We start from the raw sequence: 27,040 nt of genomic DNA, 5'->3' as shown, positions 1-27,040 counted from the left end.
GTGCAGCTTGCACGTCTGGTTCAGTGGGTTAGGTCAGCCAAGTGATTTCACCATTGGGCCCCCGAGCCAATCTTTTAACCCCCAGTTGTTCTTGGGATTATCTGACCTTGCTTTCTCAAAAAATGTGCATCGGTTTGGATAAAAGCATCTGTTAAATACCTGTGATGTACATTGCCTGTTACTGCTTTTTATTTTCGAAACACTTCAAGGAATAAAGGTTACTTTAGTGAGAGGAGTGTCATGCCAGGGCATGGTCAGAATGAGGAAATGAGAGTGACGATCCATTGAGCATCTCCAAGACAAAAAGGGAATTATTAATTAATTTAAACAACAAAGGGAAAACCACCAAAATAAAGGGACCATGATGGGTCAAAATTAATGGGAGAAATAACAACTAACAAAGAACCATAAGAAAACATACTAGGGAAACCAGGCAACAAAGGGAGCGTAATCAGAAAAACCAAACAAGCAGAGCAACAACGTGCAGTAACATGGGCAATAGCAGACTGAAGAACAGGATAGAACAGGGGTCTCCAACTCCGGTCCTGGAGAGCTACTATCCAGTAGGTTTTCTATCCTACCTGGCTTCTGATGAGCCATACCTGTTCTCAGGTAAATACCAGGAGCAGGTATGGCTCATCAGAAGCCAAGTAGGATAGAAAACCTACTGGATAGTAGCTCTACAGGACCAGAGTTGGAGACCCCTGGGGTAGAAAAAGTCCCTTAGACACAAACAGACAATCGGGTTAACGAGGGAGCAGGTGTGGCACATAAGACAATTAACCAACAGCAAGGGCGCAGGGAAAACAGGCAACAGGTGGGGTAGCTCACACTAATGAACACTGGATTAGGAACTCTACAAAGACTGAAACTAAGACACATTAATCACACACTGGGAATACCATTCAGAGAAAATAAACATGGAATTTACGAACATATTAAAACAAGGAACAAGCGTACAAGGGAAATAAATAACTAATAAGAAACATCAAGTAAAACAGAAAACCAATAATTAAACAAAACAGGTAAGGCTTGTTCCTGGGCACCTCAAACCCATGACCAGAGGGCTCTCAGCCTAAGGCTCATCTTCAGCCTGTTTAGCTATGCAGCGGTACAGGTAGAAAGGAGAAACAGACCAGGGTGAGAAGCAGGGAGGAGAAAGATGGGATGACTAGCGACTCCTGCTGGCCAAAACAGGGAAAAGACACAAAGGGCAGGGTTGGACCTTGCCCGCCCCATACCGCAAAATGGCGCTTTTCCATTGCTAAGTATGCAAGCCGTACCTGAGCTGTAACTGCACTGACATGGCCTAGCAAGGCCGAAAGCGTGACCAAACTGAGCTGCTTGTGTCGCCACCATTTGATTGATCGAAATGCTCGGGGATACCGGTGTTCTGTGCATGCATTATCTAAAGAAAAAATTGTATATTCTATATATTAGTCATTATTAGTAGTATTGCACGACTTGAAAACCTCCTACTTAAAGTACTATAGAACAGCTGAATGGAATGAATTCGTAATGCAAATTTACGCAATGCTGCACAGGGCTACCCAAAATTAAGTGCTACACAAAATTAAACTAGATCTGCGTAAAGGATTTAGCTGTTTAATGAGTTTCCAAGCCCGTGGCAATATAAGATTTCCAAACAGGATATGAGATGGGTTCAGTGTTCTGTGAGGTTTGTGTTTATGTTGTGGATCGTTAATACGATCCGATTCCATAAAGAGAGATCTGTGAACAGTTTTAATTTTATGAGCAAATACAGACAAAGGTTACGATGTTCCATGTCAAGATATTTCGACTTTATGGAGGGTATTCCAATTCCATTTCACTTTCAGTACATTATTCAATAAATTGCATGACATGTTCATTATGCATGACACTTTATTATAAAACAGGCTTTGTGTTAATGATTTAGCCCAGTTGCAGGCTAATGTAAGTGTTCTAAGCATGTTTAAGGTAGGCTATGGAATGATGCTATGATGTTTGTTTGTAGGTGTACTGTATTAAAATGCATTTTCGCCTTATGATATTTTCACCGTATGATTTTACTGGATCATAACCCCGTTGTAACCCTGGGAGTGTCTGTACTTGCATAACACGGTAAATCAAACATGTGCTAGTGGAAATTAGCACACAGTAAAAAATAATAACTGCGCATACTAAATAATGATGTACACCGTGTGAACAGTAAATAAGCGTCTCTTTGGTTTTATGTCACCGTCGCACGCAAAACCCAGCAATGCCTTTACTGAGACGGCCCTTTTGCAGTGGAAAACCAAAGTGGCTGGAACTCAGTGATAATTTCGTTGACGAAATATTTTCGTTATAATTTTCGTCAACGACAAATTTTCACTGACGAAAACGAGACGATAACTAAATAAAAATTAAGTGATGATGACGAAAACTATAATAAAAATATATTGACATTTTCGTTAACTAATAAAAACGAGACGAAAATGTGAGTGAGGGACGTTTTTGGAAATGATCCAATCAGAATTAATCTTGGTGCGTGGCGCGGTGAGACGCACACGCACATTTGGAAAATTAAGATACTGATTCACCTTGCGACGCGAGATGCGACAGTACATCTTGCATACATTGGTGGGTGTCTGTCTGACTTAAACTAAAATGACATGGCAATGGCTGGGAGAAAAAGAAGAGAAGATATATGGAATAATTTCACGTTTGATGTCAAGACAAACAAGACCTTGTGTAAACCGTGTGGAGCGGAAATCGCTGGTAAAAATACAACAAATCTAAAGCGACATCTGCAAGGTAATTTTTTCAGGTCATGCAGTATTTGCAATGGCATTACTGCCAAATACAGTTTTTCTTTTAAATAATTTGGAGTTGCACTTTTGCTTTACAGAATGAAGAATGTCATATGCAAGTTCTAAACAATGCATATCTAATTTTTGGTTTTTATGGAAAGACGATATTCCACATATTTAATGAGACTTGGCTTTATTTAATTTTAAGTTAGAATATTTTGTATATTACCACGGTTTAACTAAATTACATTTAAATTAAACCCAATATATTTTAGTCAACTAAATCTACAGTAGATTTAGTCGACTAAAATCTTATGCTTTTTAGTCGACTAAAACTAGACTAAAACTAAAACAAAACAGATGACTAAAATATGACTAAAACTAAAATTGCATTTTAGTCAAAAGACTATGACTAAAACTAAATTGAAATCTGCTGTCAAAATTAACACTGCTGGAACTGTGCTGTAACTAATCTGTCTTTGCATCACGGCTCGGGTACAGGTCAGTTCCTGTATGCCAGTGGAAAAGTGCCATTTGTTTAGAGTAAATGTGTGTGGACTTAGCATGGAGTACCTGGTTTCATTGGGCTACTTGGTGAACCCCATCCCTGTTTTACAACATCAAACCTGTTTTAAGAATCAGTGATAAGGAGGTGGAGGGATGCTGTATGTATCTAACATACAGTCTAGATATGTGCTGTATTTATTGTACATTGTTCTGGGCCAGTATTCATTTTAAATCCCCTTTGTGAAGGGCTGGTCAGAATTAAACAAGCAATTTGTAATTCATTTATTGTCATAGCATTTGAAATCGGAATAAATATGCCAGGACCCTTGTAGAACACCAAGAATCTTCCCACGAGTAGAACAGAATCTGACATGCTAAAAGGGATATTATGTTTACATTATGTATGGTCAGAACACTGGGTTTTAACCCTTTTTGCTAAGCTTTGACTACAGCCCACATTCACCAAACAGCAGATGTTTTTGCTAAAGTACCAAAACAATCAACAACCTGTGCTTTCTTATGAATGAACTGCTGTAAAGCTCATTGAATCACTGGTGACATCATAACACAGTATAATGAGTTATGACACTTGATTGTTTTTCATACTGTAATCATCTCATTCATAAAAATGGACTGTCATGCATGCATGTTTACTAGGCATCACTATGAGGGACTTAATTAGGATCTCACTAGGTCACAGAAAAACCAGTCATAAGAAGCATAGGGTTACCCTAGTTGGTAGCATGTTACTGAAGCTGCCTGGTGTGCAAGTTTGAGTCAGATTCAACTTTAGGGGCAAACAGTCCTCCCATAAGTCTCTGTTTGAAAGAGAAGATTCTCTCAGCTGTTCAGCTCGTCATCTTTAGACCCCAGATGGAAAATAGCATTCCGCTAGCAGCTAGTGTGTTACTGAAGCTGCGTGGTGCTGCAAGTTGGCGCCGGAGTGCTCTGTTATGAAAGAAGCAGGGTCACATCAATTTTAGGGGCAAACAGTCCCGCCATAAGTCTCTGTTTGAAAGAGAAGATTCTCTCAGCTGTTCAGCTCGCCATCTTTAGATACAGATGGAAAATAGCAGGGGTCTACACTAAAAGATGCCAAATCCAAGAATAAGTCCCCCCCCCCCCACTGATCTCCCACTACGAAAGCAGGAGAAAGGAGGTTCAGAATCGGCAGGCAGGCAGTGAGGCTGGAGGCCATTTCTTACAGCCATGCTCTGTCCCGCCATTCTGTGTTGTGGGTGGATCAGGTTTGAAGGTCGAGCTGAAAGCGACGAGGCTCCCAAAGCTGAAGCAGCCGCACCAATCAATTGGCCCTTTGTTCCCACCACAGGGCCCCGTGTGTTCCGAGGGCTTCCGGACAAAGCCACCACAGTTTCATGCACATGCCTTGATGGTAAAATAAGTTTGTGAATTTAGGGCCTGGAATGTGATTTTTCCAGCCACGCCCACTCTCGCACCCCTACGCAACCTTATACCCATCCCCGTTTCGGTTCCTTAAAGCTTGATGGGAAGGGGGTCTTCTCCTGTGGAAACAGTGACCGCTTTCCTGAAGAATTCACCAGTGGCGCAACAAAGAAATCTCATTAGTGGAGAAAAGGCGGGGAACCGTGTAATCACTGGTGTCCGCTGGGTCGGACATGAACCCGACGATAGACAGTAGCCATGAAGAGTGAATGGGGCATGCGGAACCATCATGGGGAACTCAAGAGACTGATTAGATTAACACCGGCGTAGATGGTGCCCCTTTGATGTGGCTCTTTTCATGTCCCTGGTGCTGGGTTCACATATTTGCTTCCGAAGACTCATTGCTGCCTGAATCAAACAGTTGAGATGTTGCACTCCATGCCTTTTTCATCTCTGTCCCTAACAATATTGAAACTGGTTATTACTAAGGAAGGAGTTGGCCTTCGTTTTTCTCTGCAACAAACAAGGCTTCTCCTTAGCAGCAGTGTAAGGTCCCTCAGAGGATCCAGGCTCCGTTATGTCAGCGTGCTGTGTAGTTTTGGCACCGTGATGCTGGCAGTCAAACAGATACATGCACTTATTCCACAAGGCGAGGGGTAGTTTCTGGTTCGGCTTGGCTCATTACAGATATTTCCAGTAAGGATAAGGAAATAATTATGTGCCTGAAAAGCTACTTGTTCCAACAGGAAATTTCCAGCATGCCCTGCTCTTTCGTAAGGTGGGTTTGCCCATGTTTGTCAGTTGTCTGTAAGGAAAGTTATGGTAGCACAAGCTCACTTGAAATGTGACCATGTACGTGATGTCATAGCCGTGCAGGGGACAGCAGCAGAAGCTAGCATATCAGTCTGTCCTCCTATACAACCCAGCATGGGCTTGCAAGGAGTATGGTGTCGACTGGGCCCTTGAATCCAGGTGCTACACAAAATTAAACTACATCTGTGTAAAGGATTTAACTATTTAAAGAGTTTCCAAACCTGTGGCAATATAAGATTTCCAAACAGGATATGAGGTGGGTTCAGTGTTCTGTGTGGTTTGTGTTTACGGAGTGGATCGTTAATACGGTCCGATTCCATAGAGAGATATGTGAACAGTTTTAACTTGAAGAGCAGATGGATCACAAACACTTTCTCTTTGGCCTGTGAGAAGTAAAACACACCGTGTACCTGGACCTTGAGGCCCCAGACTTATACATGGTGCTGGGTGTGTCTTGTCCCGGGCCCCTGGACTCCGAGTTGCAGCCTACTTTGAGGATTTCTGGGACTATTGTTCGAGGGGCTTTGGGCTTGGAAGATATTGATCTAGTCCATCCCCACTTACTAGACACACACACCAATGGGCTCATTGGTTGCCCACCTTTGCATTGAATGATGTACTTGCGTCTTATAAAGGAGATAAGCGGCAGTGTTTCATATCTTGCCCAATAACCCATTTCCTGTTCGGATAACTATGCCATATGAATCTATATGAATACAACATAATAACATAAATACTTCCGTAACTGATGGAATATTTTTAACAATAATGGAAAAATCTGAAAGCCGTCCATCATTTTGACAGATTAAAACACTGAGAACAATTTACCATAACTTTAGTGTAATTCACACCCCTGTCCAGTTGGTGGCGAGTTTGCCTATTAATTAGGTATTGTCTAGTCTTGTCTAGTGGATCTCAGATGCATGACCATGTTGTTTTATAGCAATGAAACTTGCTAATTGGCTGACTACAAGCACTGGCGCTAACTTGGAAGTCACATGGGGTGTGCTGGGAAAAGAGCTTGAAGTAGTGGAGCAAAAACTGAGCACATGGGGTTATTTCTGCATCCTAGTTTCTTTTGCAGGATTAACCTTTTTGCTGGTGTCTTCATATTTCTACATTGGAAAATTCAATCAATAACTGATATGCTTTTGTCTAATATCACCAGTGCCTGCGGTGAATCTTGCCAGGGCGTATTGGCGGAATAACGCTGCATCATTTTCTCATTTTAAAATGATTGATGAATCTGGTGGACATATTTAATAATGATTATAAGCATGTTGTACAAGTAAAAACCTGTGTCCCATTTTGATTGCAATTCATACCTCCAATAACTAACAAAACGACTTGTTCATCCTCCATTATTTGGGGTGGTGATTGTTTTGTGTGAAATTACGCGTAAAGCTTAACCTACAAGCTTTTTGCGTCCCTCATACTTATTTAACATAAAGGTTACAGTTTCTGTGGTAGATTGGGAAAGCAGCACAGGAGAGCGGCCGGGAGCTACAGAAGTTTGAGGCGACGCAGAACTAGGTTCCTGAATTCCGGTGGGAAAGCCTCTATACTGATAACGTGTATCAACAAAAGCACTGTGGGGGGAAAAAATCATTCATCTGCTTTGACATGTGTTGTGTTGACATGAAGAGTGACCGCATGGTTGGTGTCTCTGTTCATCTTTTCTCTCTGTCCCCACATAAATGCATGAAGGTCTGTTCTGTATATTAATCATTTAAAAATGAAAATGAATGAATGAAAATGATATTAAATATGTCTTATCATTAAAATATGCAAATTAAAATGACAGGTCATAATGGATTATGACAGAATTTTTATGGCCCTGTCCATCAAAATGACAGACAACAAGAAAATCTAAGCTATGAATTGCATCATCTTCTGACAAAACAGTTTACATACAAACTTTGATATTGTGCTTGAAGCCTGCAATATGGCAGTTTACATATACTAGCTTGGAGACCTGCCTCACAGATGGACTCACAAATGACTATGACCGTTTTACCCTTTGCTTTTGTTACTATAATATTAGCATCCCCCTTGGGGGGGGGTGGGGGGGGGGAGTGATGTGGGCAGCCAGTTGACATTGAACCCCCAGGGGATTTTTCTCCCATACTTGGGAATTTTTGGTGCCTGTTCTCCTTTGTTTTCTGGCATTCTTTCTTTCCCACTTCCCAGTTCCATGCACCATTTTTTAAATTTCATATGATGTGTTAATGTATTACCCCGCAGTGAAATGCCTTATATAATATGGTGGAAGAATCAGGGGATTATATAGATTGTGTTTTTCCTGATATATGTTAGACTGTAAAAAAATGAATGTGCAGAAATTTACAGGCAAGGGTGAGAGAGGTAACGAGTTACTACTGTAGGTAACAATGACCCTAAATACCTCATGTGATAAAACAAGTTGGTGGGACGTAATGATGATTTTCAAATTAAGACGTTGCTAGATGGGCTTACTCATTCTGCACTGAGAAAATACCCAGCCAGTCACAAAGACTATCTCACTGGAAAGAAAAGTTTAAGAAAAGTTAACAAGAAGAGCTGAAATCCATCTAGAAGGAAGTGTGGCTGTTTGCCTTCACTTTGTTCATGTCACCATGCGATGCTGCACCTGCCTAACAACTCCCCCCCCCTCCCCTCCCCCCCCCCATTCCAGTCTACTACCGTGCTCTGGTGAACTTCACCAACTCCTTTGTGTACGGACCAGAGCTTGAAGACATCAACTCCCCCCTTTTCAAGGAAATCACAGATGCTGTTGTGGACACGGTGTGTACACCGCCATCCATCAAGCAGATGCAGATGTTGGTTAGGTTCTGCCAGTTTTCACATGGCCTGTGCTGCCAGGGAATTTCACTGTTTTCCCAGAGCCTCTTGTCCCTACTGACTACATTACAGCATATTTTGCTTAAGTGTACATTATTGAGTAGTAGCGTTACATCTGTCTCTTCCCTTCCTATTTAACAGTAAAATGAGTCATATTAACATAGTAGAGTGCTGAATCATACCTGGATGTACATTAAGTTTTACTGCAAAATGAAAGAATCCAATAATAACTGAATCTTTTATTTGCTGGGCTTTTGCTGTAGTCTTTACTGGATACAAATCTGCTTTTAACTTTGGCTCTTTTGGTAATGACAGTATTATTGCATTTACATTTAATCCATTATTAAGTATAAAATAAATTTTGCATTGACATGATAATCGCTTCAGTATTACTTTTGCATTGGACGAGGTTATTATTTTAGCTGATCATTGATTTTATGTTAGTGCTAAATCAGCGTGCTGTTTCCTTGTTTTTCCTATAGCTGGAGTCTGAATACAACAAGATACCTGGATCCCAGACAGTCAACGTGATTATCATCAAGTGAGGACTTTCTTCGTACATTTGTATATTTTGAGAGCATGAGTGATTGTCAAAACACTGGTCAGTGGTTCAAAACATTATAATACTGTGCTCATGCACTGGGAATTGTCATACTGATGTAATGCTATCAAACTGCAACATGATTCGATAACATCATCATAAAGAATGTGATGTCACCGCTAATATGTGTATGATAAAACCTGCCGCATCACGGCCCCTGACAATGTTTGAGGTTCCATAAACATGCACAGCCCTGACCCACACGGTCCTTTGCTCTTCAGAAAGCTGGGGAATAACGTGTTTGTGGAACTGGACGTGGGATCGGAAGTGAATATGAACACAGAGCAGATCCGCAACGTCCTGTTCTCCGTGGTTAAGGAGGGCTCCATTGCGTCCTACGTCACATCCGTGCACGGATTCCAGTTCCGGCGTCTGGGAGGTGAGAGTTGGGGGAGGTTCCGGGGACCTGTCAGTGGGTCTCTGCAAATGAAGAAACCCTCTGAACACTGCAGGTGCAAGAGTGAACAGTCAGAGCAGTATGAAATTTCCAATACAGAAGACACTAAACAGGACATTTAATTTTTGATGACCTTTAATTCAGAAGCAAAAAATGCTGTCAGTTTAGTGTAATACCACTGAAGTGCTCACCACATCATTGCTTTGTGTAGTTTTATGAAGTCCTTCAGGTTATTTGGGCATAAACCGAATTTGACTGTTAACAATAACAAAGGTGTGATTGCACACGTGGTACAGAGTTGTTTAGTGGTGAAATGTTCTGATGAATGAAACTGCAGGTGGAGATCTGGAGAGTTCTGTTGACACGCGTCTCCTGGTGTCAGTAGAGCCCATATCATTCCCAGGTTTGTGACGTCTGGAGTGCAGCTGACAGAATCGCAGATCATTCCCTGTCTGCTCTTTTGCATCCGCATGACTAATATTGGCCTTGATGTCTGCTCTTCTGAAGCTCACTTGCAGACAGATGCATTCGATAACTCCACGTAACTGTATGCCTGGGAATGTGAAGACTTTTACTTAAACAACTATAGTGTTTAAGGTGATAGTACAATGACTCAGTAAGTAGCATCCTGCCCTAACATGTAGAGGACTATGGATTTGATTCCCACCTGCCCAGTTTATATAGGGTTTGTATTGTGTCCCAGTGTTTGTGTGGTTTTCCTCTAGGTATTCCACATGCAGAGAGGGGAATCGGTCTCCCCAAATAGCCCTTTGTGTGTGTGCCCTGTGATGGACTGTCATCCCCTCTGAAACTCTTTGCCATGTTTTGTGGATTCTTTGCGGTTGAAGCTTGGTATTCATCACTTACAAGCAAAGATGTTGTATGTGGCTGTCCATTAACTTGAAGCCTGTCTAGCCACAGTGTTCAAAATTAACCATAATAAACAGATTGCTGGGTTCATGTGAGGGATTAGACATTCTTTACCTTTAGAAGGTATTTGAAGAACTTGTGGCCAGAAAGTTCTCTATCCTGAGTCAGTTTGGTCAACCTCATCTGGACCCGAAAGGCCTTTTAAAATAATGCATCCTTGCAGATGATGGTGTTGCACTTTCCGCAGCTTGGCCACATGTTCGTGAAGTGAGACCTCTGTCTTTCCTCCAGTCCAAGTTGATGACAATCGACAGCCCTGCACCGATTCCGAGTTTACCTGCCGGGATGGTGAGTGCATTCCATCAGAGTACCGCTGTGACAAGAGGCACGACTGCAGGGACATGAGCGATGAATCTGACTGTGGTGAGTCATATGGATGTTTGATGTCTGTGGAGTAGGTGCTTCCAACCACTGGTCTGCACTAAGTACTCCACTAGCCCATGGAACGTTATACATTTTAAGCCACACCCCTTTTTATGACCTGTGAAGCTTGTGCATTTTGATTGCATTGGATGTGACCGGATGTCAAAGTTAACCAACAGATGATGCTGAGTAGTGCTCTATAAATAACATATGCCTTGATATTGATACTATTGTTATTACTGTTGTTCTGTAGCTGGTTGCTACTGAATCATTTATAAACTATGACATTCAGAATTGATCAGTTGCATATTTATTAAGATTAAGATAAACATAGTGTTGTTGTCCAGTTGCATAGTCATTAAGATTAAGATAAACATAGTGTTGTTGTCCAGTTGCATAGTCATTAAGATTAAGATAAGCTTTATTCATCCCGGTGGGAAATTTTGTGCAAACAGCAGTGAATATGTAGAGCACAGACGAACTTACATATAATGCAAAACAAAGTGCAACGATGGTACACGGAGTGCTAATGAAAAAAAAGTATGCAGTATATAAATTGTGATATCTAAGGGAAATTGCATTGTTTTGAATGCATCTGTTTCTGCTGTGAGATACATTTACGCTGTGAGCCTGATTTTCCGCTGATAAAATCATCATCATGTGTCCCAGTCTTAGCAGGTCCACGGCCACCTGTCCTCAAGCCTCCTGTGCTAAGGCCCTGCAGAGCAGACCAGGCCACCTGCCAGAGCGGACAGTGCATCCCTCGCGACTACCTCTGCGATGGGGAGCGGGACTGCTCCGACGGCAGCGACGAGCTCTCCTGTGGTGTGTTGCCGTGATCAAGGAGCCACGCCAGCTCTGCTTGCCGCCACAACCTTACATGCCGTAGACAGAAAGGACACTTTACACCAGGGTTCCCCAACAGGAAGACTGCGAGCTGAATCTAACGTTTATCCCGCGCAGAATTTTTACGTGCATCAGTGTAATGACGTCTAGGCTACACTTCACGTGTAAGTCTGACAATAATGACGAAAAGAAAAGGCCACTAAAAAAACAACGTAAAGTCAACAATAAAAAGAAACTATTCAAGTCTGACTGGATTGACCAATTTAGTTTAATTTTACCTGAGCGTGCCACTGCTAAGCCAACTGCAAGTAATGTTAGCTAACAGTCATTCCAGCATAACATCGGGGGCAGTGGTCTTTGGCTTTGTTCTGTTCTTAATGTTTCCCCAAGGGCCAAATTCTATTGGCAGACCCAGGCTTATATGTTCACCCGAACATAACGCCTTGATTGCCTTCACGCTCACAGGAAAGCATGCATTAAGGTTGGGTCACCCATGACGTCATGTGTCACCCGCAGGTACCCCATCTCCCTGCGAACCCAATGAGTTCAAATGCCAGAACGGACACTGTGCCCTGAAGCTGTGGCGATGTGACGGGGACAACGACTGCGGGGACAACTCCGACGAGAGCTACTGCCGTGAGTCTCAGCCGCGCTGCCGTAGTCGCTGCCTCCACATCAACACCCAGCACAATCTGGGCATCCAGTCGTCATTTTCAATCTGCTTTTGTCATTTTGTCATTTTAGCATTAGTAAACTGTGAAAAGTACAGTGTCACTTGGTAAAAATACAGGATTATCGAGTCAAGTCAAGTGGGCTTTGTCATACCATCCATATACCGGTATACAGTAGCCCACCCATATCTGCGACTGATACATTCCTGTGGATGGCTGAATCCACAGATAACAGCAATCCCATGGACCCATATATAGCGTGATTTTCATGTACATACGTATGGTAAAGTTTAACTGATAGATTACGCACGGTTAGACATTACCAACATTAAATACGGCAGTAATAAAGTACGTTCTACATTATTATAGAGTACTGTACTCTTTCTCTGGAATGAAAGGAACTCATTTTAGCCTGATTCTCAAGAGATGATAGAGCAATAAAAAAAACTTTATATATCAATGGATGGCGGAGTAATGAAAATAACGCTTTTTATATCCCTCAGAGGATGAAGGAGCAATGAAAAACATATTGTTACACATTTTACAATGAAAAGTATTATATAATGTACTTGTATGTAACCTGTACTGGTGGGCTGCTGGATCTCACCATGTTGCAGCCTGTACTTGCTTCATGCACAGTTTGAAACTTAGGAAGTGTTTATTTCTGGAATTTTCCAATATATATATATATTTTTGGACCTCAGTACACCACAGATAACTGAAACCATGGTTACTGAAACGGTGAATACAGGCCTTCCACTGTACAGTGGCATGAACTAGTGCTCCCCCAGGACCACATTGCAAAGTACAACAGCAGTGATGGGGAGGATTCCACAAAACTTAAAGTGCAAAACACAAGACAGCTTGAAAACAGGGTAGGGGGGGGGCTGGACACCAGGGTTTATACAGACAATGCAACGTATAATATGGAAACAAGAAGTAAGTAACATAATGGTGATGACTGAAAATGAACAATTAATGAATAAATAATAATAAGTTAAAGTTGGGGAGAGTAACCTTTGGAACGGGAGGGAGGTGAGGTGGACAGCAGTGAATTTAATGTCTGTAAGCCTCGGGGAAGAAGCTGTTGCTGAACTTGGCAGAACTGACAGATCAGAGTAAATGTTTAACATGTACAGTGCGGGAGTTTGCGTTAAAGCTTGGGGTCCTTTTGCTCATGCAGCCGTGAAGAGCCCTGGGGACACCTGTGCCCCGGAGCAGTTTGTGTGCGTCAGGGATCGTACATGCATCCCAGCCAGCTACCAGTGTGACGAGGAGCCTGACTGCCCCGACCGCTCCGACGAGATCGGCTGCAGTAAGTGTGTCAGACCTCGGCACTCGACCCCCGCCCCCAGCTCTCGCGCCGGTATGCCGACCGCTATGTGTGCCGCTCCCCAGCTCCACCGACGATCACCAGCCCCCCCGAGGAGTCCGTCATGGCCGTGCGAGGGGAGACCGTCACCTTCACCTGCAAGGCCGTCGGGGTGCCGACTCCCATAATCACCTGGAGGCTCAACTGGGGCCACATTCCCAACAGCAGCAGGTTTGTCCGGCCAACGGTTGGGCTTCCATCTAGAAGTAATAAGGGCTGCTCCTGAGTGCACTGCTGCTGTACATCTGGGCAAGAACTCAAATTCCCCACTAGAAATCCAGCAGGAAGAACTAGGAATGTAGATCAGCCATTTTTCCCAAATAATATCATGCGCTAATCTTTCATAAATAAGTTAAAATGTAAACTTGGGTTGGCCAATTTAAACAAGCACAATCCAAACAAGGCCACTTGTCAGATAACTTGACTTGTTGCTAACCACACAAATCCTTCCATTGTTCCATCGCAAATGCTTTAATATACTAATGTTAAAACTGCATGAAACATCTTTGAATAACAGCATAGTGAAGATAATAAAGAGAACATTAATCACCAGGTAATGAACGCATTTAACTAGGGATTTGCTAATGCCATTTTATTTATCGACATTCATTTGATGTTACTAAATAATCAGCTGATTAATGTTATTAAATAATCAACTGACATCCATTAAACCCACAAAAGCGAGATCTGATAATATGCTGCATATTTAAGGCATTGTTCTGTGGGTAATTTTCATATATTATGGTGCTACTTAATAATAGAGCCTTTTCTCTATTCATGATGTAAACATTAGCATGTGAGTGATATTTGTAATTTAATATTTGCTCGGTTCTGAGTAGTCAGTGGCCCTCCAGTTAATTTTGACGTGATGCTTGGTTGCTGTATGCTCAGGATCAGCATGACCAGTGTGAACGGGCACGGCACCCTAACCATCCAGGACGTGAAGGACGGTGATCAGGGGGCGTACACCTGCGAGGCCATCAATGCCAAGGGAATGGTGTTCGGCATCCCCGATGGGGTCCTGACCGTCAAACCAAACACCGGTAGGCCACATAGCCACTACAGAACAGTATTTGTATGCTACCTACTGAATTAATATCATAATTTACTTCAACAGTAAAGTACAACAAAGTATGACAAATGTACCACAGCCTTTGATGATAATTTAGTAAAACAGGAACAAATGTCTAATAGAAAGGAATGATGCATAAAGAAAACAGATGCTTTGCATCAAGGGAAAATATCTGCAGTATGTTGGGCCAAAACAAACAAATAAATGCATCACGCACAAGGTCCACGGTGCTTGTGTGGTTTCTCACAAGTCCCAGTTCATGCGTAGGAAGAAGAAACATCTCTAGTAATATCGAATCCAAGGACAAAGCTGTAAAAAAGGACTATAATGTTCAAAGCTCCGTGTTTGTGATTCATTGTCTTGCCCATCATTTAGTGTTGATGGGCACGCAGAACTTCATTACCGGGTGCACGATTTGCATTCTGAGACACAAACATCGGTCTTATGACATACTGCTACTGAAAATGGTCGCACAATGCATCGTGAAATGAAGGGTGTGCTGACCAGGAAAATTGTTCAGAACTACTGACCTTCTCGTGTGAATATCACAACGTGATTCTTTTTTTAAAAACCAAAAACTGCCTGTGTACAAATGAATGTGTTTTTGGAATGAAATCTGATTGATAACCCTTAATAATAACTCTACAGAATTCTGAATTCTGGATTCTTCTTTAATCTTCTTATCGTAGCGGGCCACTGTACCGCCGGCCACTTTGGTGCGGGTGACGGCTCCGCCTGCATCCCCTGCTTCTGCTTCGGCATCACCAAAAACTGCCAGAACACCGGACGACACCGCAACCAGATCAGGCTTCGATTCACGGAGGAGGACAATTTCAAGGGTACGGGGCTGTGACGAGACGAAACTCCTAATTATGATGGGATTATTATGACCCTCGGACGAACTTCAAAAGGCCATCGCAGCTTTCAGTCTGAGGGCATAAAGCACTTCTTCCCCACAACAGGTGTTAACGTCTCGTTCCCGTCCCGGCCCGCCTCACCTCCTCTCTCCTCCACCCAACTTCTGATTAATACTGAAGTGGAGGAGTTCCAGCTGGTGGATCTATCCCGACGCTTCCTCAGCCTGGAGTCCTTCTGGACATTACCGTCCCAGTTTCTAGGCAACAAGGTGGACAACGTGTCCCTCCGAAGGGGACAGGGGCTGGCTGCTCAGATAAAATGCTCCTAGGGCAGGAGTGACTATAGGATTTTTTTAAGGTGTGGGACATAAGAGGGACCATAATTCATACAGAGGGGCCAACCTTATCATTAGCCAATGATATGCTTTGAATCAGTGAGTAACGGGGCAGGGGCACTCCAGGGGCCAATCAGCTTTCAGCAAGCCAGTGTCCCTGTGGTCTCGCCCCTATATATACCCCTGAGACAGAGGATCTTTGAGTTTGAGTTTGAGGTTATTGCCTTATCTACTTGAGTACAATGAGCTGCTTACCTGCAGACTGTCAGTTGCTAGAATCAACACAGAATAAAAACAGGAGACAATGAGCCAAAGAACACAAACAAATAGTGAATGCACTACAGCTGTTAAAGCTCAGATTTATATGTTGTGCTGCCCATTACCTGAAGAGTGAAGGCAGCAATTACCTGTGTTAAGGTGGACTCCTATGGCGGATCCCTGAACTACAAGGTGCGTTTCACCCTGGCTCGAGGGGAGACAGAACCCGTGCAAAAACCAGACGTGGTGCTGGTGGGTAACGGCCAGAAGCTGATCTATCGCCGGACCAGTCCCACAAGTCCTAGGATAACCAACGAGAGGGAAATTAAGTTCACAGAGGTGAGCTTTGAAAGCTTTTTTCTCTGTAGAAAATAACCATAAAGACCCCCTTTCCTTGACAGGGACACTTCTGGCAAACAATGAAAGTCAATCTCTTAAAGTTGTACTAGGCTGTCTTGTTTTGGGAGTATTAATTAATGGCAGTACCTTTGTTTTGTTGGAGAGAATGTCCTACCAGATGATGATTTTATGCTGCAAATAGGTGTTTTAAGGTGTGCGAGCTTCATTTCTAACAGTCGATTATGTGACATCTTAGGAAAACTGGCAGCATGCGTCAGGACGACTGGTCACTCGCGAGGACCTGATGATGACGCTGGTTAACCTAGAGAGCATCAATATTCGCACCACCTATGACAACCGCATGGTGAGCGTGGCCCTCCGTGACATTGTCATGGACACCACTACCGTGGAATTCAGCGGCCAGGGCCCCGCCAATGACGTGGAGCAGTGCAGGTGAGTCTCTTTTCTGTCACACGGGCGAGCTACGTGTAACCTCATTGGACACTAGAATAGAATAGAATACAAACTTTATTGCAGCTGAGTCTGGTGGAAATTGGTGCTGGTTGAGTGACAATAGTACAGAGAATACGAGTTGGAAGCGTTAGAATGACTTGAACTTGATAATGTCTGTGAATGATGTCCAGTTTCAGGCCTGCCTACATTCATCAGAAGGTTTTGTACTAAGAGCTATGAAGCCTGTTTTACTCAAACTGATATTGGCTAGGATTTACTTGCTATTTCCTTTACTGGTTAAGCTATGCTGTGGAGTATTATGTAACAGCTCTTTGGTTTTTTGACTGTCAGTGGTTAGGAAAACAAAAAAACAAACTGTTGCATTTTGAGCACCCCTGTTGCTGGATTTTGCATGTTCTAAGAGTATGGCATCCCAGAGACTAGTGTTTGCCTGCCCACAGGTGTCCCCCAGGCTATTCGGGCCTGTCCTGTGAGTCGTGTGCCTCTGGTTTTGAGCGGGTGTCTGGCGGTTCCTACCTCGGTAGCTGTGCTGGCTGCAACTGCAATGGACACGCCAGCGCCTGCGACCCTATCAGCGGACACTGCTTGGTGAGGCCTCTCTCAGAACACAGAGTCAGATTTGCAGACATTTTTTAAGGTGAGGGGCATAAGAGGGGTCGTCATTCATACAGAGGGGCCAATTTTATCATTAGCCAATGACATGTTTTAAATCACTGAGTGAAAGGGGAGGGGCACTTCAGGGGCCAATCAGTTTTCAGCAGGAGCTTGTGCCCCTGTGACCCCGCCCCTGGATGTGCCCCTGCTTGCAGGTCATGACCTATTTCACGTATTCTGCTGTATATAATGCCTTTAGCATTTATCTCAGTTTATACTTCTTGGTGAGACTGAAACTGAGGTTGCCGACTTGGACTTCCTCAGAGCTGCCAGCACAACACTGAGGGGCCACAGTGTAACAAATGTCGACCGGGCTACTTCGGCGACCCGACCCGTGGGCGATCGGATGACTGCAAGCCCTGCCCATGCCCGTACATCGAGACCTCCCGTCGGTAAGTCCCCACGAGCCCAACACACAAGGCCAGAGTGATATAGACCAAAAGTCAAAAGTCTGAAAGCCCAGACACCAGATAGAATCAACAAAATAACAAAATCATGTTACATTGAACTATCTTTGAATGTTCTTTAATGTTGTGCTGTTTAATGCTATGTTATTTGACGTTTTAAATGTTATTTTCTTGCAATAAGTTCGTCTAATACCTCATATCGCGTGTGCATGTATACATTTACAATAATGTTGACTTCGCCTGACTCTTCACGCTAAAATGTGACCCATGATTGTGGCAGACAGTTTGCTCATGTAATTGTTTATTTTCCAGCTTCTCGGATACCTGTTTCCTGGATTCCGACTCCCAGGCAACATGTGATGCCTGCAGGCCGGGATACACGGGCCGACGTTGTGAGAAGTAAGGAAGTCGGAGTGCAAATGGCTGCCTCAGTCTGCCTCCTGACTCATGAGTCGTATTACAGCCTTATGCAGGGAGGCAGTGTGTGGCTTATAGACTCTGTGCCCATGATGGGAAGGTCGCTGGTTTGAATGCCAGAACTGGCAGACCGATGCCGCCATTGGGCCCCTCAACAAGGCCCTTAACCCCCAGTTGTTCCAGGGTGTGTTGCAAGCTGGCTGACTCTGTGCGGTCAGACCCAAGTTACTCTCACCTGTATGTGTGTCTCATGGAGAGCAAGACGGGGTAGGCAAAAAGACAATATCCCCCATGGGGATCAATAAAGTGTCTGTATTCATAATTTATTCATAATAACAGGATGCTGGTGGTGTGGGCTGGGGTTTTGTATTATTGATCTGATTGATTTATGTGCTGTTTTCTCTGCGTCTGTGTTTCTCAGGTGTGCACCCGGATATCACGGTAACCCACTTCAGCCCAACGGCAAGTGTGTTCCCCAAAGTGAGTGTATTTCTTGCTTTACTGGTCTTACATTTAACGCTACAGAGTCGTACTGAGGCCAAGTTCTTATGGCTGCATGGAAAACACACGCAGTGGCTCCCTGGCAAGAGCCCACTCAGTACATTCTAGGGTTAACGGCTATAACCGCGTTCCAATGTGAAAGTATGTGAATTATCTCTCTAGCACAAGTCAGCCCTTAACCCCGCCCTGTTTCCCAACATGGTTAGCTCAAGGCCAGTGCGACAACAGAGGGACTATATCCTCAAGCAGCAGACCATGCAGATGCAAGGTAATTGCGGCAGCTGAAGTGATGCACACATAATGGTTTTAATATCTACTCTTATGTGATACATTCTTCACACAGCCTAGGGAAAGCTCACCAAATCCTTAGCTCTTATAAGTGCACTGTAAAGCGGGAACTAAAAAAAGCAGAGCTCTGACGCATAGCACTGATGAATAATTACACGTCTTGTGCTTTTTGCACCCTAAAGCAGTATTTGCTTAAATGCAGAGGAGGCATAAATCATAGATTGAAATCATTCTGTTTATAAATGAGTCAGTAAGTCACTGTCTCCAGACAGACAGGGGATGTTGTCCTCTGCTGCAGATATGGGGAGTGCCCCGTATGTAAGGGACCCCTGTTGTTGTGAGGCTAAGCGTGACTCTGCCCTACAGTCCAACGTGGTGGGCGCACTGTGCGACGAATGTAGGAGCAGCTCCTTCCACTTGACCGAGGACAACCCAGACGGCTGCTTGCAGTGCTTCTGCATGGGCGTGACCAAGCAGTGCACCAGCTCCACATGGAGCAGGGACCAGGTCAGTCTTGAACTCAGCACATCTGTGATGTCACTGGGTGGTCAAGCCTGGATTAGACCACATGAAGCACACTGCGGTGGTTCACACATAGGCTGGTTTGCACCAACATTGATTAAATTAATCCTGGTTTAGACTTAATCTAGGGTTAGTAAATCAAGGATTAAACTGGTGTTTAATTAATCAGAGACGAGTTGCTTTTCTTCATTTTAATCCTGGATTAGTTAAACTAGTTTAAACTACGACTAAAATAGGATTCATTTAGGTGCAGTGTCCACCATGATGCATTCCGACGAAACGTAAACAAATTCACAATGCATCCTAGGTTAAATGAATATGGCCGTAACTGTCTTGTTAACTTTTAAAAAATAAAAGCCGCTACTTTTACCACACTTTTGCTTGAGTTATGCTTACCTTAAATTTTCTCTTGGACATTAATCGAGCAGTAGTCCCTTCAATTACAAAAAATTCCCCATTTTCACCACCGGGGTTAGTAATCAAAATAAGCATAGGAGAAGGGAGACAGGTTAGACGTCATACATTATTTCATATGAATCATGAGAACAGTGGAGGACAATAAAGTTGTTTCATTAGTTCTTTGTTAGATATTGGGGGGATCGATCGCAATCAAAACAAGACACAGATTGTTATTTATATTTTACTAAGGTGACCCGCGCCATGTTCACGATTCTTATTAAATCTGGCCAGCAGATCGATCTTTCGTGCAGCCTTATCCTGCTAATAAGTGTTGGCAAGTTTAACTGGGTGCACCAGCAATATTAGATAAAAATATATTGGTTAGTGATCTGATTTTCCAATGCAGAAATATGGAAACACAAGCAAAAATTTATTAATTGATCCATTAAATGTAACTGGGGTACAAAAATAATTCAGTCTGTTTTTCTGCATTTCCGCATAACTTCCATGTAAGCCTCGGTGCTTGTGGTCAACCAATCAACTAGCTATGGCAGTGTGAAAGTGAACTCCCAGTCAACCACCTGAAAACCTAAAGCTGCTAGAAGCTGCAGAAGTGGAGGAACTGCAGAGCTCCTCTCACTTCCATGCATGATAGCTGGTCCAACCTTCCCACTGAGGTACATGACTAAGTCTTTTATAAGGTTCTACCACAGGGAAAACTCACTATTGCTCTTTAAAAATATTCAGTAGGGTTTAACCTACATGGGACTCTTTCCTCCAATCCCATCCAGCAAAGAAATGTAGCCATATTGTCAAAAAAACTGAAACAGACCTAACATAAACCTCTTCAAGGGGTGGTTTAAATATGACTGCTAATCCAGCTTTATGCTCTATTTAAATTCACTGTGCAAAAGACTTGAATTTAATCTAGGTTTAGTGGAAATTAAACTAAAATTGACAAAGGTTTAGATTTAACCAAGATTAATTGTAAAATAAATTTAAACTAGGTTTAAAGTTTGGTTCAACAGGATTAGTACATAAGTCTTGATTTAATCCAGTTTAAAAGTTAAACCATGTTGGTGCAACCCAGCCATAAAGCATCATCTTATAAGGATCTAGAACAGATCATGTTAAGATAGACGTTCTCGTATCCAAGTGTTAAGCTGATGCCTGGACTTGTTCCACACCTGAGCCATTCTGTTCTAGGGAGTAGCAGGTGTAGTGCATTAGTCATCAAAGTGAATTAGTCATCGTGTCTGCAGACACATCCTTTCCTTGCTTAGACATGTTCATCAGACTGTAGTCTGGCCATGGTCTTATATAGCCTGTTATACGAAGGTGTTGTAAGAATTATAGGTGATATTAGAAGATTCCAGACTTTGAATTGGCCCTGTTAAAATGTGCAGATGTCACTCAGTGCGGAAGCAGCTGTGGCAGATTCCATGTGAGTAAGAGGCATTCTGTTGGGGTGTCAGGTGCGGGGGGGCGTGAATGGGCAGCTCTTCAGCCTGGCCAATGCGGCTCACACGCGCACCATCAGCGACGGCATCGGCCAGCGCGGCGGCTCCGAGGTCATCTTCCGCTTCTCCACGCACGTCCCCCACGACGTCTTATTTTGGGTCCTTCCTGAGAGCTTTCGGGGAGATAAGGTATGTAGATCTTACCTCCGCCCCTCCGCCTGCCTCGTACTGTCCTCTCTCTGCTCGTGTCGACCTCATCATAGAGGGCGCATTACAGATCGCCTGTTTCCAAGGCCGTAGCTGGGAATTCTGGGCCCCCGACAAAATGTCACCATGGACACCCCCCCCCCCCCCCCCACTAGGGTTGCCACTTGCGATCTGAAGAAATACAGGTTCCCAACAGTAGATGGAATTCGCCGGTAGGGGGGGGGGTTGCCCAGGGTGGAATTTGTAAAGCGGAGGTATAATGTTTCCCAAATGTACCCATGCCCCCCCGAGAGCCCCTACTTCTCACAGTGTAGTTTCCGAAAGATATTTAGTTAGTGACTAAAATATCCCAATATGATGTCAAATAGGGTTGGGTGATTAATGCATTATTACAGGATGTGAAACGATAGCTATGATTGACTCAACTGAACAGCTTGTATTAAGATTTTGTACAAAACAAAAAGCATTAAGCAGATCTGAGCACATCTTCCTGCTTGGGCCCCATTCCACTCATAATTATCTACTATGTAACGTCCCGTTTTAGTCAGTTTTCGCTCTTAGACCATCTGTGCGGTGGATGAGTTTGCCGGGGTCCTTGCCAGGTCACGGCCTACGGCGGAGAGCTTCGCTACACCGTGAGCTACGTACCGCGCCAGCACTCGGCGCCGATCGAGGGCCAGCCGGATGTGGTCCTCCAAGGCAACGGCATCATGCTGGAGCACTACTCCAGCACCAAGCCCACCCCCCACATCGCCACAGTCATCACTGTGCCCTTCAGAGAGGTGCGTGCACACGACCTTCAGGCTTAGATAGCAAGGATGCATCATATTCTTCTGGACAATTTGCTAATCTTTCTCCACTTATTATTTTGTAATTATTTTGATCGATAAACTTATTTTCTACCATCTACTCCATCTTCTCTGCTCAATAAAAGTAACACTTATTGAAGTGTCATTGCACATGTCCCGTTTTCTCATCTTCCATGCAGTCGGAATGGAAACGGTCTGACAGGCAGCCCTGCACACGCGAGCACCTGCTGATGGCCCTTGCTGACATCACAGTCTTTATGATCCGGGCCACCTACGCGAACAGCATGACGGAGACTGGGTATGGGCTTGGGACAGACTGCAGGGGGCCTGAGGCGGATTGAAAGTCCCAAGACTAGACTGCTGACATTATGTGAAAGGCTGACATTTCTCTCTGCAGACACATGAATTCTGCTCATTTATATATCTTATATATCCGTCTTATTCAGTCCCTAAATGTCCACAACGGCCCGTTTGAGTTCTTGCTAGTGCTCCTTCATTTATCTATTTTTGGTTTTCCCTGTAGTATTGCAGATATTTGGATGGACATTGCAGTCCCCCACTCCACAGGAAATGAGCGTGCTCTAGAGGTGGAGGAGTGCGCCTGCCCTCAGGGTTACAGAGGTCCTTCATGCCAGGTGAGTTTCATCCCCAGTTCAAACAAGATTATAGAAATGTATTGAACTGTTAGTGAAATAGGCTTCACTCAGCCTTTGTGTTACATTTACAGATAAAAGATGATTCTTTACAGATTTTTCTGTTGTGCAGCAATACAGTGTTTCTCAGTCCGGCCCTCAGGGACCCACAGACGGTCCATGTTTTTGCTCCCTCCCAGACAGTCCGCATTTTTGCTCCCTCTCAACTCCCTACTTGGGGACCCCTAGACAGCTCCTACCGCAAGCTGACAGGGAGCAAAAACATGGACTGTCTGCAGGTCCCCGGGGGACCGGATTGGGAAAGACTGCAGTAATAGGATGATGTTTGTGACGGACTTGCCCTTTGCCACCCCTGCAGGAGTGCGATGTCGGGTACATCCGCACGGGGTCAGGACTGTACCTTGGGACCTGTGAGAGGTGCAGTTGCCACGGGTATGCTACTGCTTGCGATCCTGACACCGGGAACTGCCTGGTAGGTTGCGTTGCTGCTTTCCGCTGTCAGCTATAACGTGGTGAATCTGAACACATTTCTCTATACGAATTATGTACTTTATTACACTTCACATGCCATTCTAATGGCTGCTTTGTTTCCCTTTTTCCATTTCCTTTGGTTTCCATCCTTCTATCTCTCAGCAATGCCAGCATAACACGGCTGGGCCACACTGTGATCGCTGTCGGCCTGGTTACTATGGCAACCCCAGGAGTGGCAGCCCAGCAGCCTGCCAGCCGTGTCCTTGCCCTGGCACCTCCCCAGACATCCAGTAAGTATTCTTCCAGACTATGCCAGCCCAGTGTATTGCTCACACACCCAGTCAGTCCATGGCAGTGTTTCCCAATCCAGACCTCGGTGACCCCCAGACAGTCTACATGTTTTAACCCTAATCCTAACCCTAATCCTAACCCTAATCCTAACCCTAACCCTAACCCTAAATACCTGTACCAGGTATTTAGTGTGTGGACTGTCTGGGGGTCCCCAAGCACTAGGTTGAGAAACACTGGTGGTTGATTATAACAGTTAGTGACTTTACTTAAGGTTCATTTCTTTAGACTAAAATGGACATTTGGAGTTTAGACCATGATGCTGGCCATATTGTTCAAGGGATGTGTCCATATAGGTCGATGTCACCTGGAGCCCATCCCAGGCAGCACAGGGCACAAAGCTGGGCTACACCCTGGACGGGATGCCAGCCCATCACATGGCACTTATACTCACATACAAGAGGCAGTTTAAAGACTCCAGTTAGTTTAATTACATGTCTTTGGGCTATGGGAGGAAACAGGAGTTCCAAAAAGACAGCCGCACAACACAAAGGCATGCAAGTCCTCAAAACCCTCAAACTGAGCAGAGGTTTCAAACCCCAGATGCTAGAGACACGTGGCAGTGATGGTGCCAACTGAGCCGCAGTGCCACCCTGATCTATGTGGTTACTGCCTTAAATTCCTATTCAGAGAAGCTGTTGGTGACCCTCTTAATGTCATCATGAAAGCATATTGCAGCTGGCTGCTGTTGAAAACTGTAATGAGAAAATCTGTATAAAATCCCCAGAAGATGGTCAGTCTTTTCCAAAGCAGTCATACTTATTGTACGGGTAAGCCTGCCAAACTAACCATAACCCGAATCCTAACCCTAACCCTAACTACAGCTAGTGAAGAGCTTGTGTTGTGTCAGACTCCAGTATAAGACAATGTAATGGAAGTGGTCAATCCTTAATGCCTCAGGTTAAAAAAAAATCACTTTTCGCAGATTCTCTCGGACCTGTTTCTTGGACTCTGACGGCCAGCCTACTTGTGACGGTTGTCCACCAGGCTTTACGGGCCGACGCTGTGAGAGGTAAAATCCCTACTTCACCCCCTTACACTTTTTCTGGGTACACAAAAGGTCTGAGGAGTCAAAGCCAAGGGGAATCAAAGCCAAGGGGGGTGTGGTTTTCCTTCCTTTCCTTTGTGAATCATCGGGTGGAGAGTCTTTTGACGGCTGTGCCCTCTGTGTCTCTCACCATCTCCATACTCACTGAGACTAAGAAGCAAGCCACAGTCACTGCCACCCAGTCCACATGTCACATACATATTTTATGGGGTACAACGTGGACTCTGATATTGTTCCTAACAGTTTCTTACACCCATCTGATGTATTTTTATGGTGAATTGTGGGCATAGTCATTATTACGTGCTTTAAAGCACTGAAGTGGCGATTCTTGTATTTTTTTGTTGCTGGGGGAAGCTGGTCTGAACTGGTGCACCTTTTAATTAATAGGTAATAATGCTGTATTTTCCAAGTTCATATTAATTTCATCTATCCACAGAAACTTATTTATTATCTATTAAATGCATTCTTACTTAGGAGCAGAAGCACATTCGTTTTTCCTTATCTGATGAAGTAGCCGTTTCCTGTGCATGATGAAAAATCAAAACAATAAAATCTCAAAGTGACAGGAAAGTATAAAGATCTCAAGGGGAAATATACCAAGAATGCTGCACTGGTACACATAGGCATGTGTGTAGCTTTAGAAGAAGCATCTTCTGAAGTGGTGATATGTCACCCATGAATCTGGTGACATGTGGCTTCATATGGCTTCTGACCTCATGTTTTTGTAACGCGGCTCTTGTATGGACAGTGCTGTTTCCCATATTGCTTTGCATGCTTTCAGCAAAGGACGTATTCTGCCATTCGCAGCAGAAATCTTTGCTTCTGGTTAAGCACTAGTGTTTGCTAGAAGGCTTTTATAACTGTTTAGTCAAACTGCAGTTTGCTTTAATAACCATGAATTTCTTATTTGTAGAGTTCAAGCAGCCTTCGGTATTTATGCTAATGATAAGAGTTTTATAGTTTATGTGGGTTCTGTTGCTTCAGATACACGTTGTGTTTGGGCTGCTTGGTGGCATAGTAAATATGGAGGGTGTGGCAAGCAAACAAACATGGGGAAACGGTGAAATTTTCTGCATCACCATCTGGGAATGTTGATACATTGAACCTATTCTGTCACTATCCTGGACTCTCAACTTGAAAATGAAGGTCTGAAATCACTGATACCAGCCAGGACCCATTTCTGCATGGTTGCTGGTGGAGTCCCCTGCCAATCTGATGCAGTCAACCAGTGCTGACTTCAGTAATAAAGAGAACAACATGCTTCCAACTACAGCATGAAAAGAAGCTCTTCACCATAGGGCCTGCTAATGTTGACCATTCCAGAGTTCTGTCCCACAGTTTGCTGTCCTTAACCTATTACACCCCAATGCCGAGGCAGCCAACAATGCTGATAGCTCTCACAAGCCCCAGAACAACAGCTCCCCAAGTTCCTCCCCCAATAATACATTCCCAGAGGCCAATTACCTCAGCGTCCCCTTCTTGTTGAGCTTGCATATGAGCCATTTAAACCTCAGTCTCAACACACTGTCGAGAAACAGCTTGGACATCAAAGAGGTCCTAAGGAGCATGATGACCCAGCAAGTCAACCTCAACTCCCAGCTGGAGAAGCTGGTTGATAAGCTGTCCAATAGTCAAAAGCAGCACAGGACTGCTCAACTAGAGAAGAGGTACAGCAGCATAAGAGCCAAGATAAATCAGCTGGAGGAAAGGCTTGAGACCCTTTTCGGTGGCTTTATATGAGTCCATATAAAGACTCATAGCTGGAAACAGCTGCCCTGCAATGTGGTCGATTGGAATGTTGAATGTGGTCTGTTACAAATATGCTTATACACTATAGCCAAAAGAATGTGAACACCAGCTTGTCCAACATCTCATTCCAAAACCAAGGGTATTAATATGAAGCTTGTTTGCCCTTTTTTTGCTGTAATAGCCTCTCGTCTTCTGAGAAGACTTTCCATTAGATGTTGAAACATTGCTGGTGGGATTAGCTACCATTCAATTT

General features: G+C 43.9%; 1 protein-coding gene across 15 annotated transcripts in view; it reads left to right on the top strand.

The window, feature by feature from the left end:
• hspg2 (heparan sulfate proteoglycan 2) overlaps positions 1-27,040 on the top strand; it is a 127,377-nt gene that overhangs the window by 45,742 nt on the left and 54,595 nt on the right. For 14 of the 15 annotated variants that reach the window (XM_023834979.2, XM_023834974.2, XM_023834975.2 and 11 more), the window contains 27 exons: positions 8,173-8,282; positions 8,822-8,880; positions 9,162-9,319; positions 9,675-9,740; positions 10,499-10,630; positions 11,300-11,455; positions 11,993-12,112; positions 13,331-13,462; positions 13,546-13,690; positions 14,411-14,562; positions 15,281-15,430; positions 15,554-15,717; positions 16,201-16,380; positions 16,637-16,833; positions 17,295-17,442; positions 17,773-17,900; positions 18,228-18,314; positions 18,754-18,812; positions 19,040-19,101; positions 19,488-19,628; positions 21,518-21,691; positions 22,312-22,491; positions 22,698-22,816; positions 23,042-23,153; positions 23,530-23,643; positions 23,805-23,932; positions 24,916-25,002. In XM_023834979.2, the coding sequence (XP_023690747.2) occupies positions 8,173-8,282; positions 8,822-8,880; positions 9,162-9,319; positions 9,675-9,740; positions 10,499-10,630; positions 11,300-11,455; positions 11,993-12,112; positions 13,331-13,462; positions 13,546-13,690; positions 14,411-14,562; positions 15,281-15,430; positions 15,554-15,717; positions 16,201-16,380; positions 16,637-16,833; positions 17,295-17,442; positions 17,773-17,900; positions 18,228-18,314; positions 18,754-18,812; positions 19,040-19,101; positions 19,488-19,628; positions 21,518-21,691; positions 22,312-22,491; positions 22,698-22,816; positions 23,042-23,153; positions 23,530-23,643; positions 23,805-23,932; positions 24,916-25,002 (3,460 nt within the window). The remainder of the gene's footprint in view (positions 1-8,172; positions 8,283-8,821; positions 8,881-9,161; positions 9,320-9,674; positions 9,741-10,498; positions 10,631-11,299; positions 11,456-11,992; positions 12,113-13,330; positions 13,463-13,545; positions 13,691-14,410; positions 14,563-15,280; positions 15,431-15,553; positions 15,718-16,200; positions 16,381-16,636; positions 16,834-17,294; positions 17,443-17,772; positions 17,901-18,227; positions 18,315-18,753; positions 18,813-19,039; positions 19,102-19,487; positions 19,629-21,517; positions 21,692-22,311; positions 22,492-22,697; positions 22,817-23,041; positions 23,154-23,529; positions 23,644-23,804; positions 23,933-24,915; positions 25,003-27,040) is intronic. The other variant, XM_023834982.2, reaches the window with a different exon arrangement.

The sequence above is a fragment of the Paramormyrops kingsleyae genome, chromosome 6 (assembly GCF_048594095.1).
Source record: "Paramormyrops kingsleyae isolate MSU_618 chromosome 6, PKINGS_0.4, whole genome shotgun sequence".
NCBI classification, from domain to species: Eukaryota; Metazoa; Chordata; class Actinopteri; order Osteoglossiformes; family Mormyridae; genus Paramormyrops; species Paramormyrops kingsleyae.
This window is presented reverse-complemented; position numbering and strand designations above follow the sequence as displayed.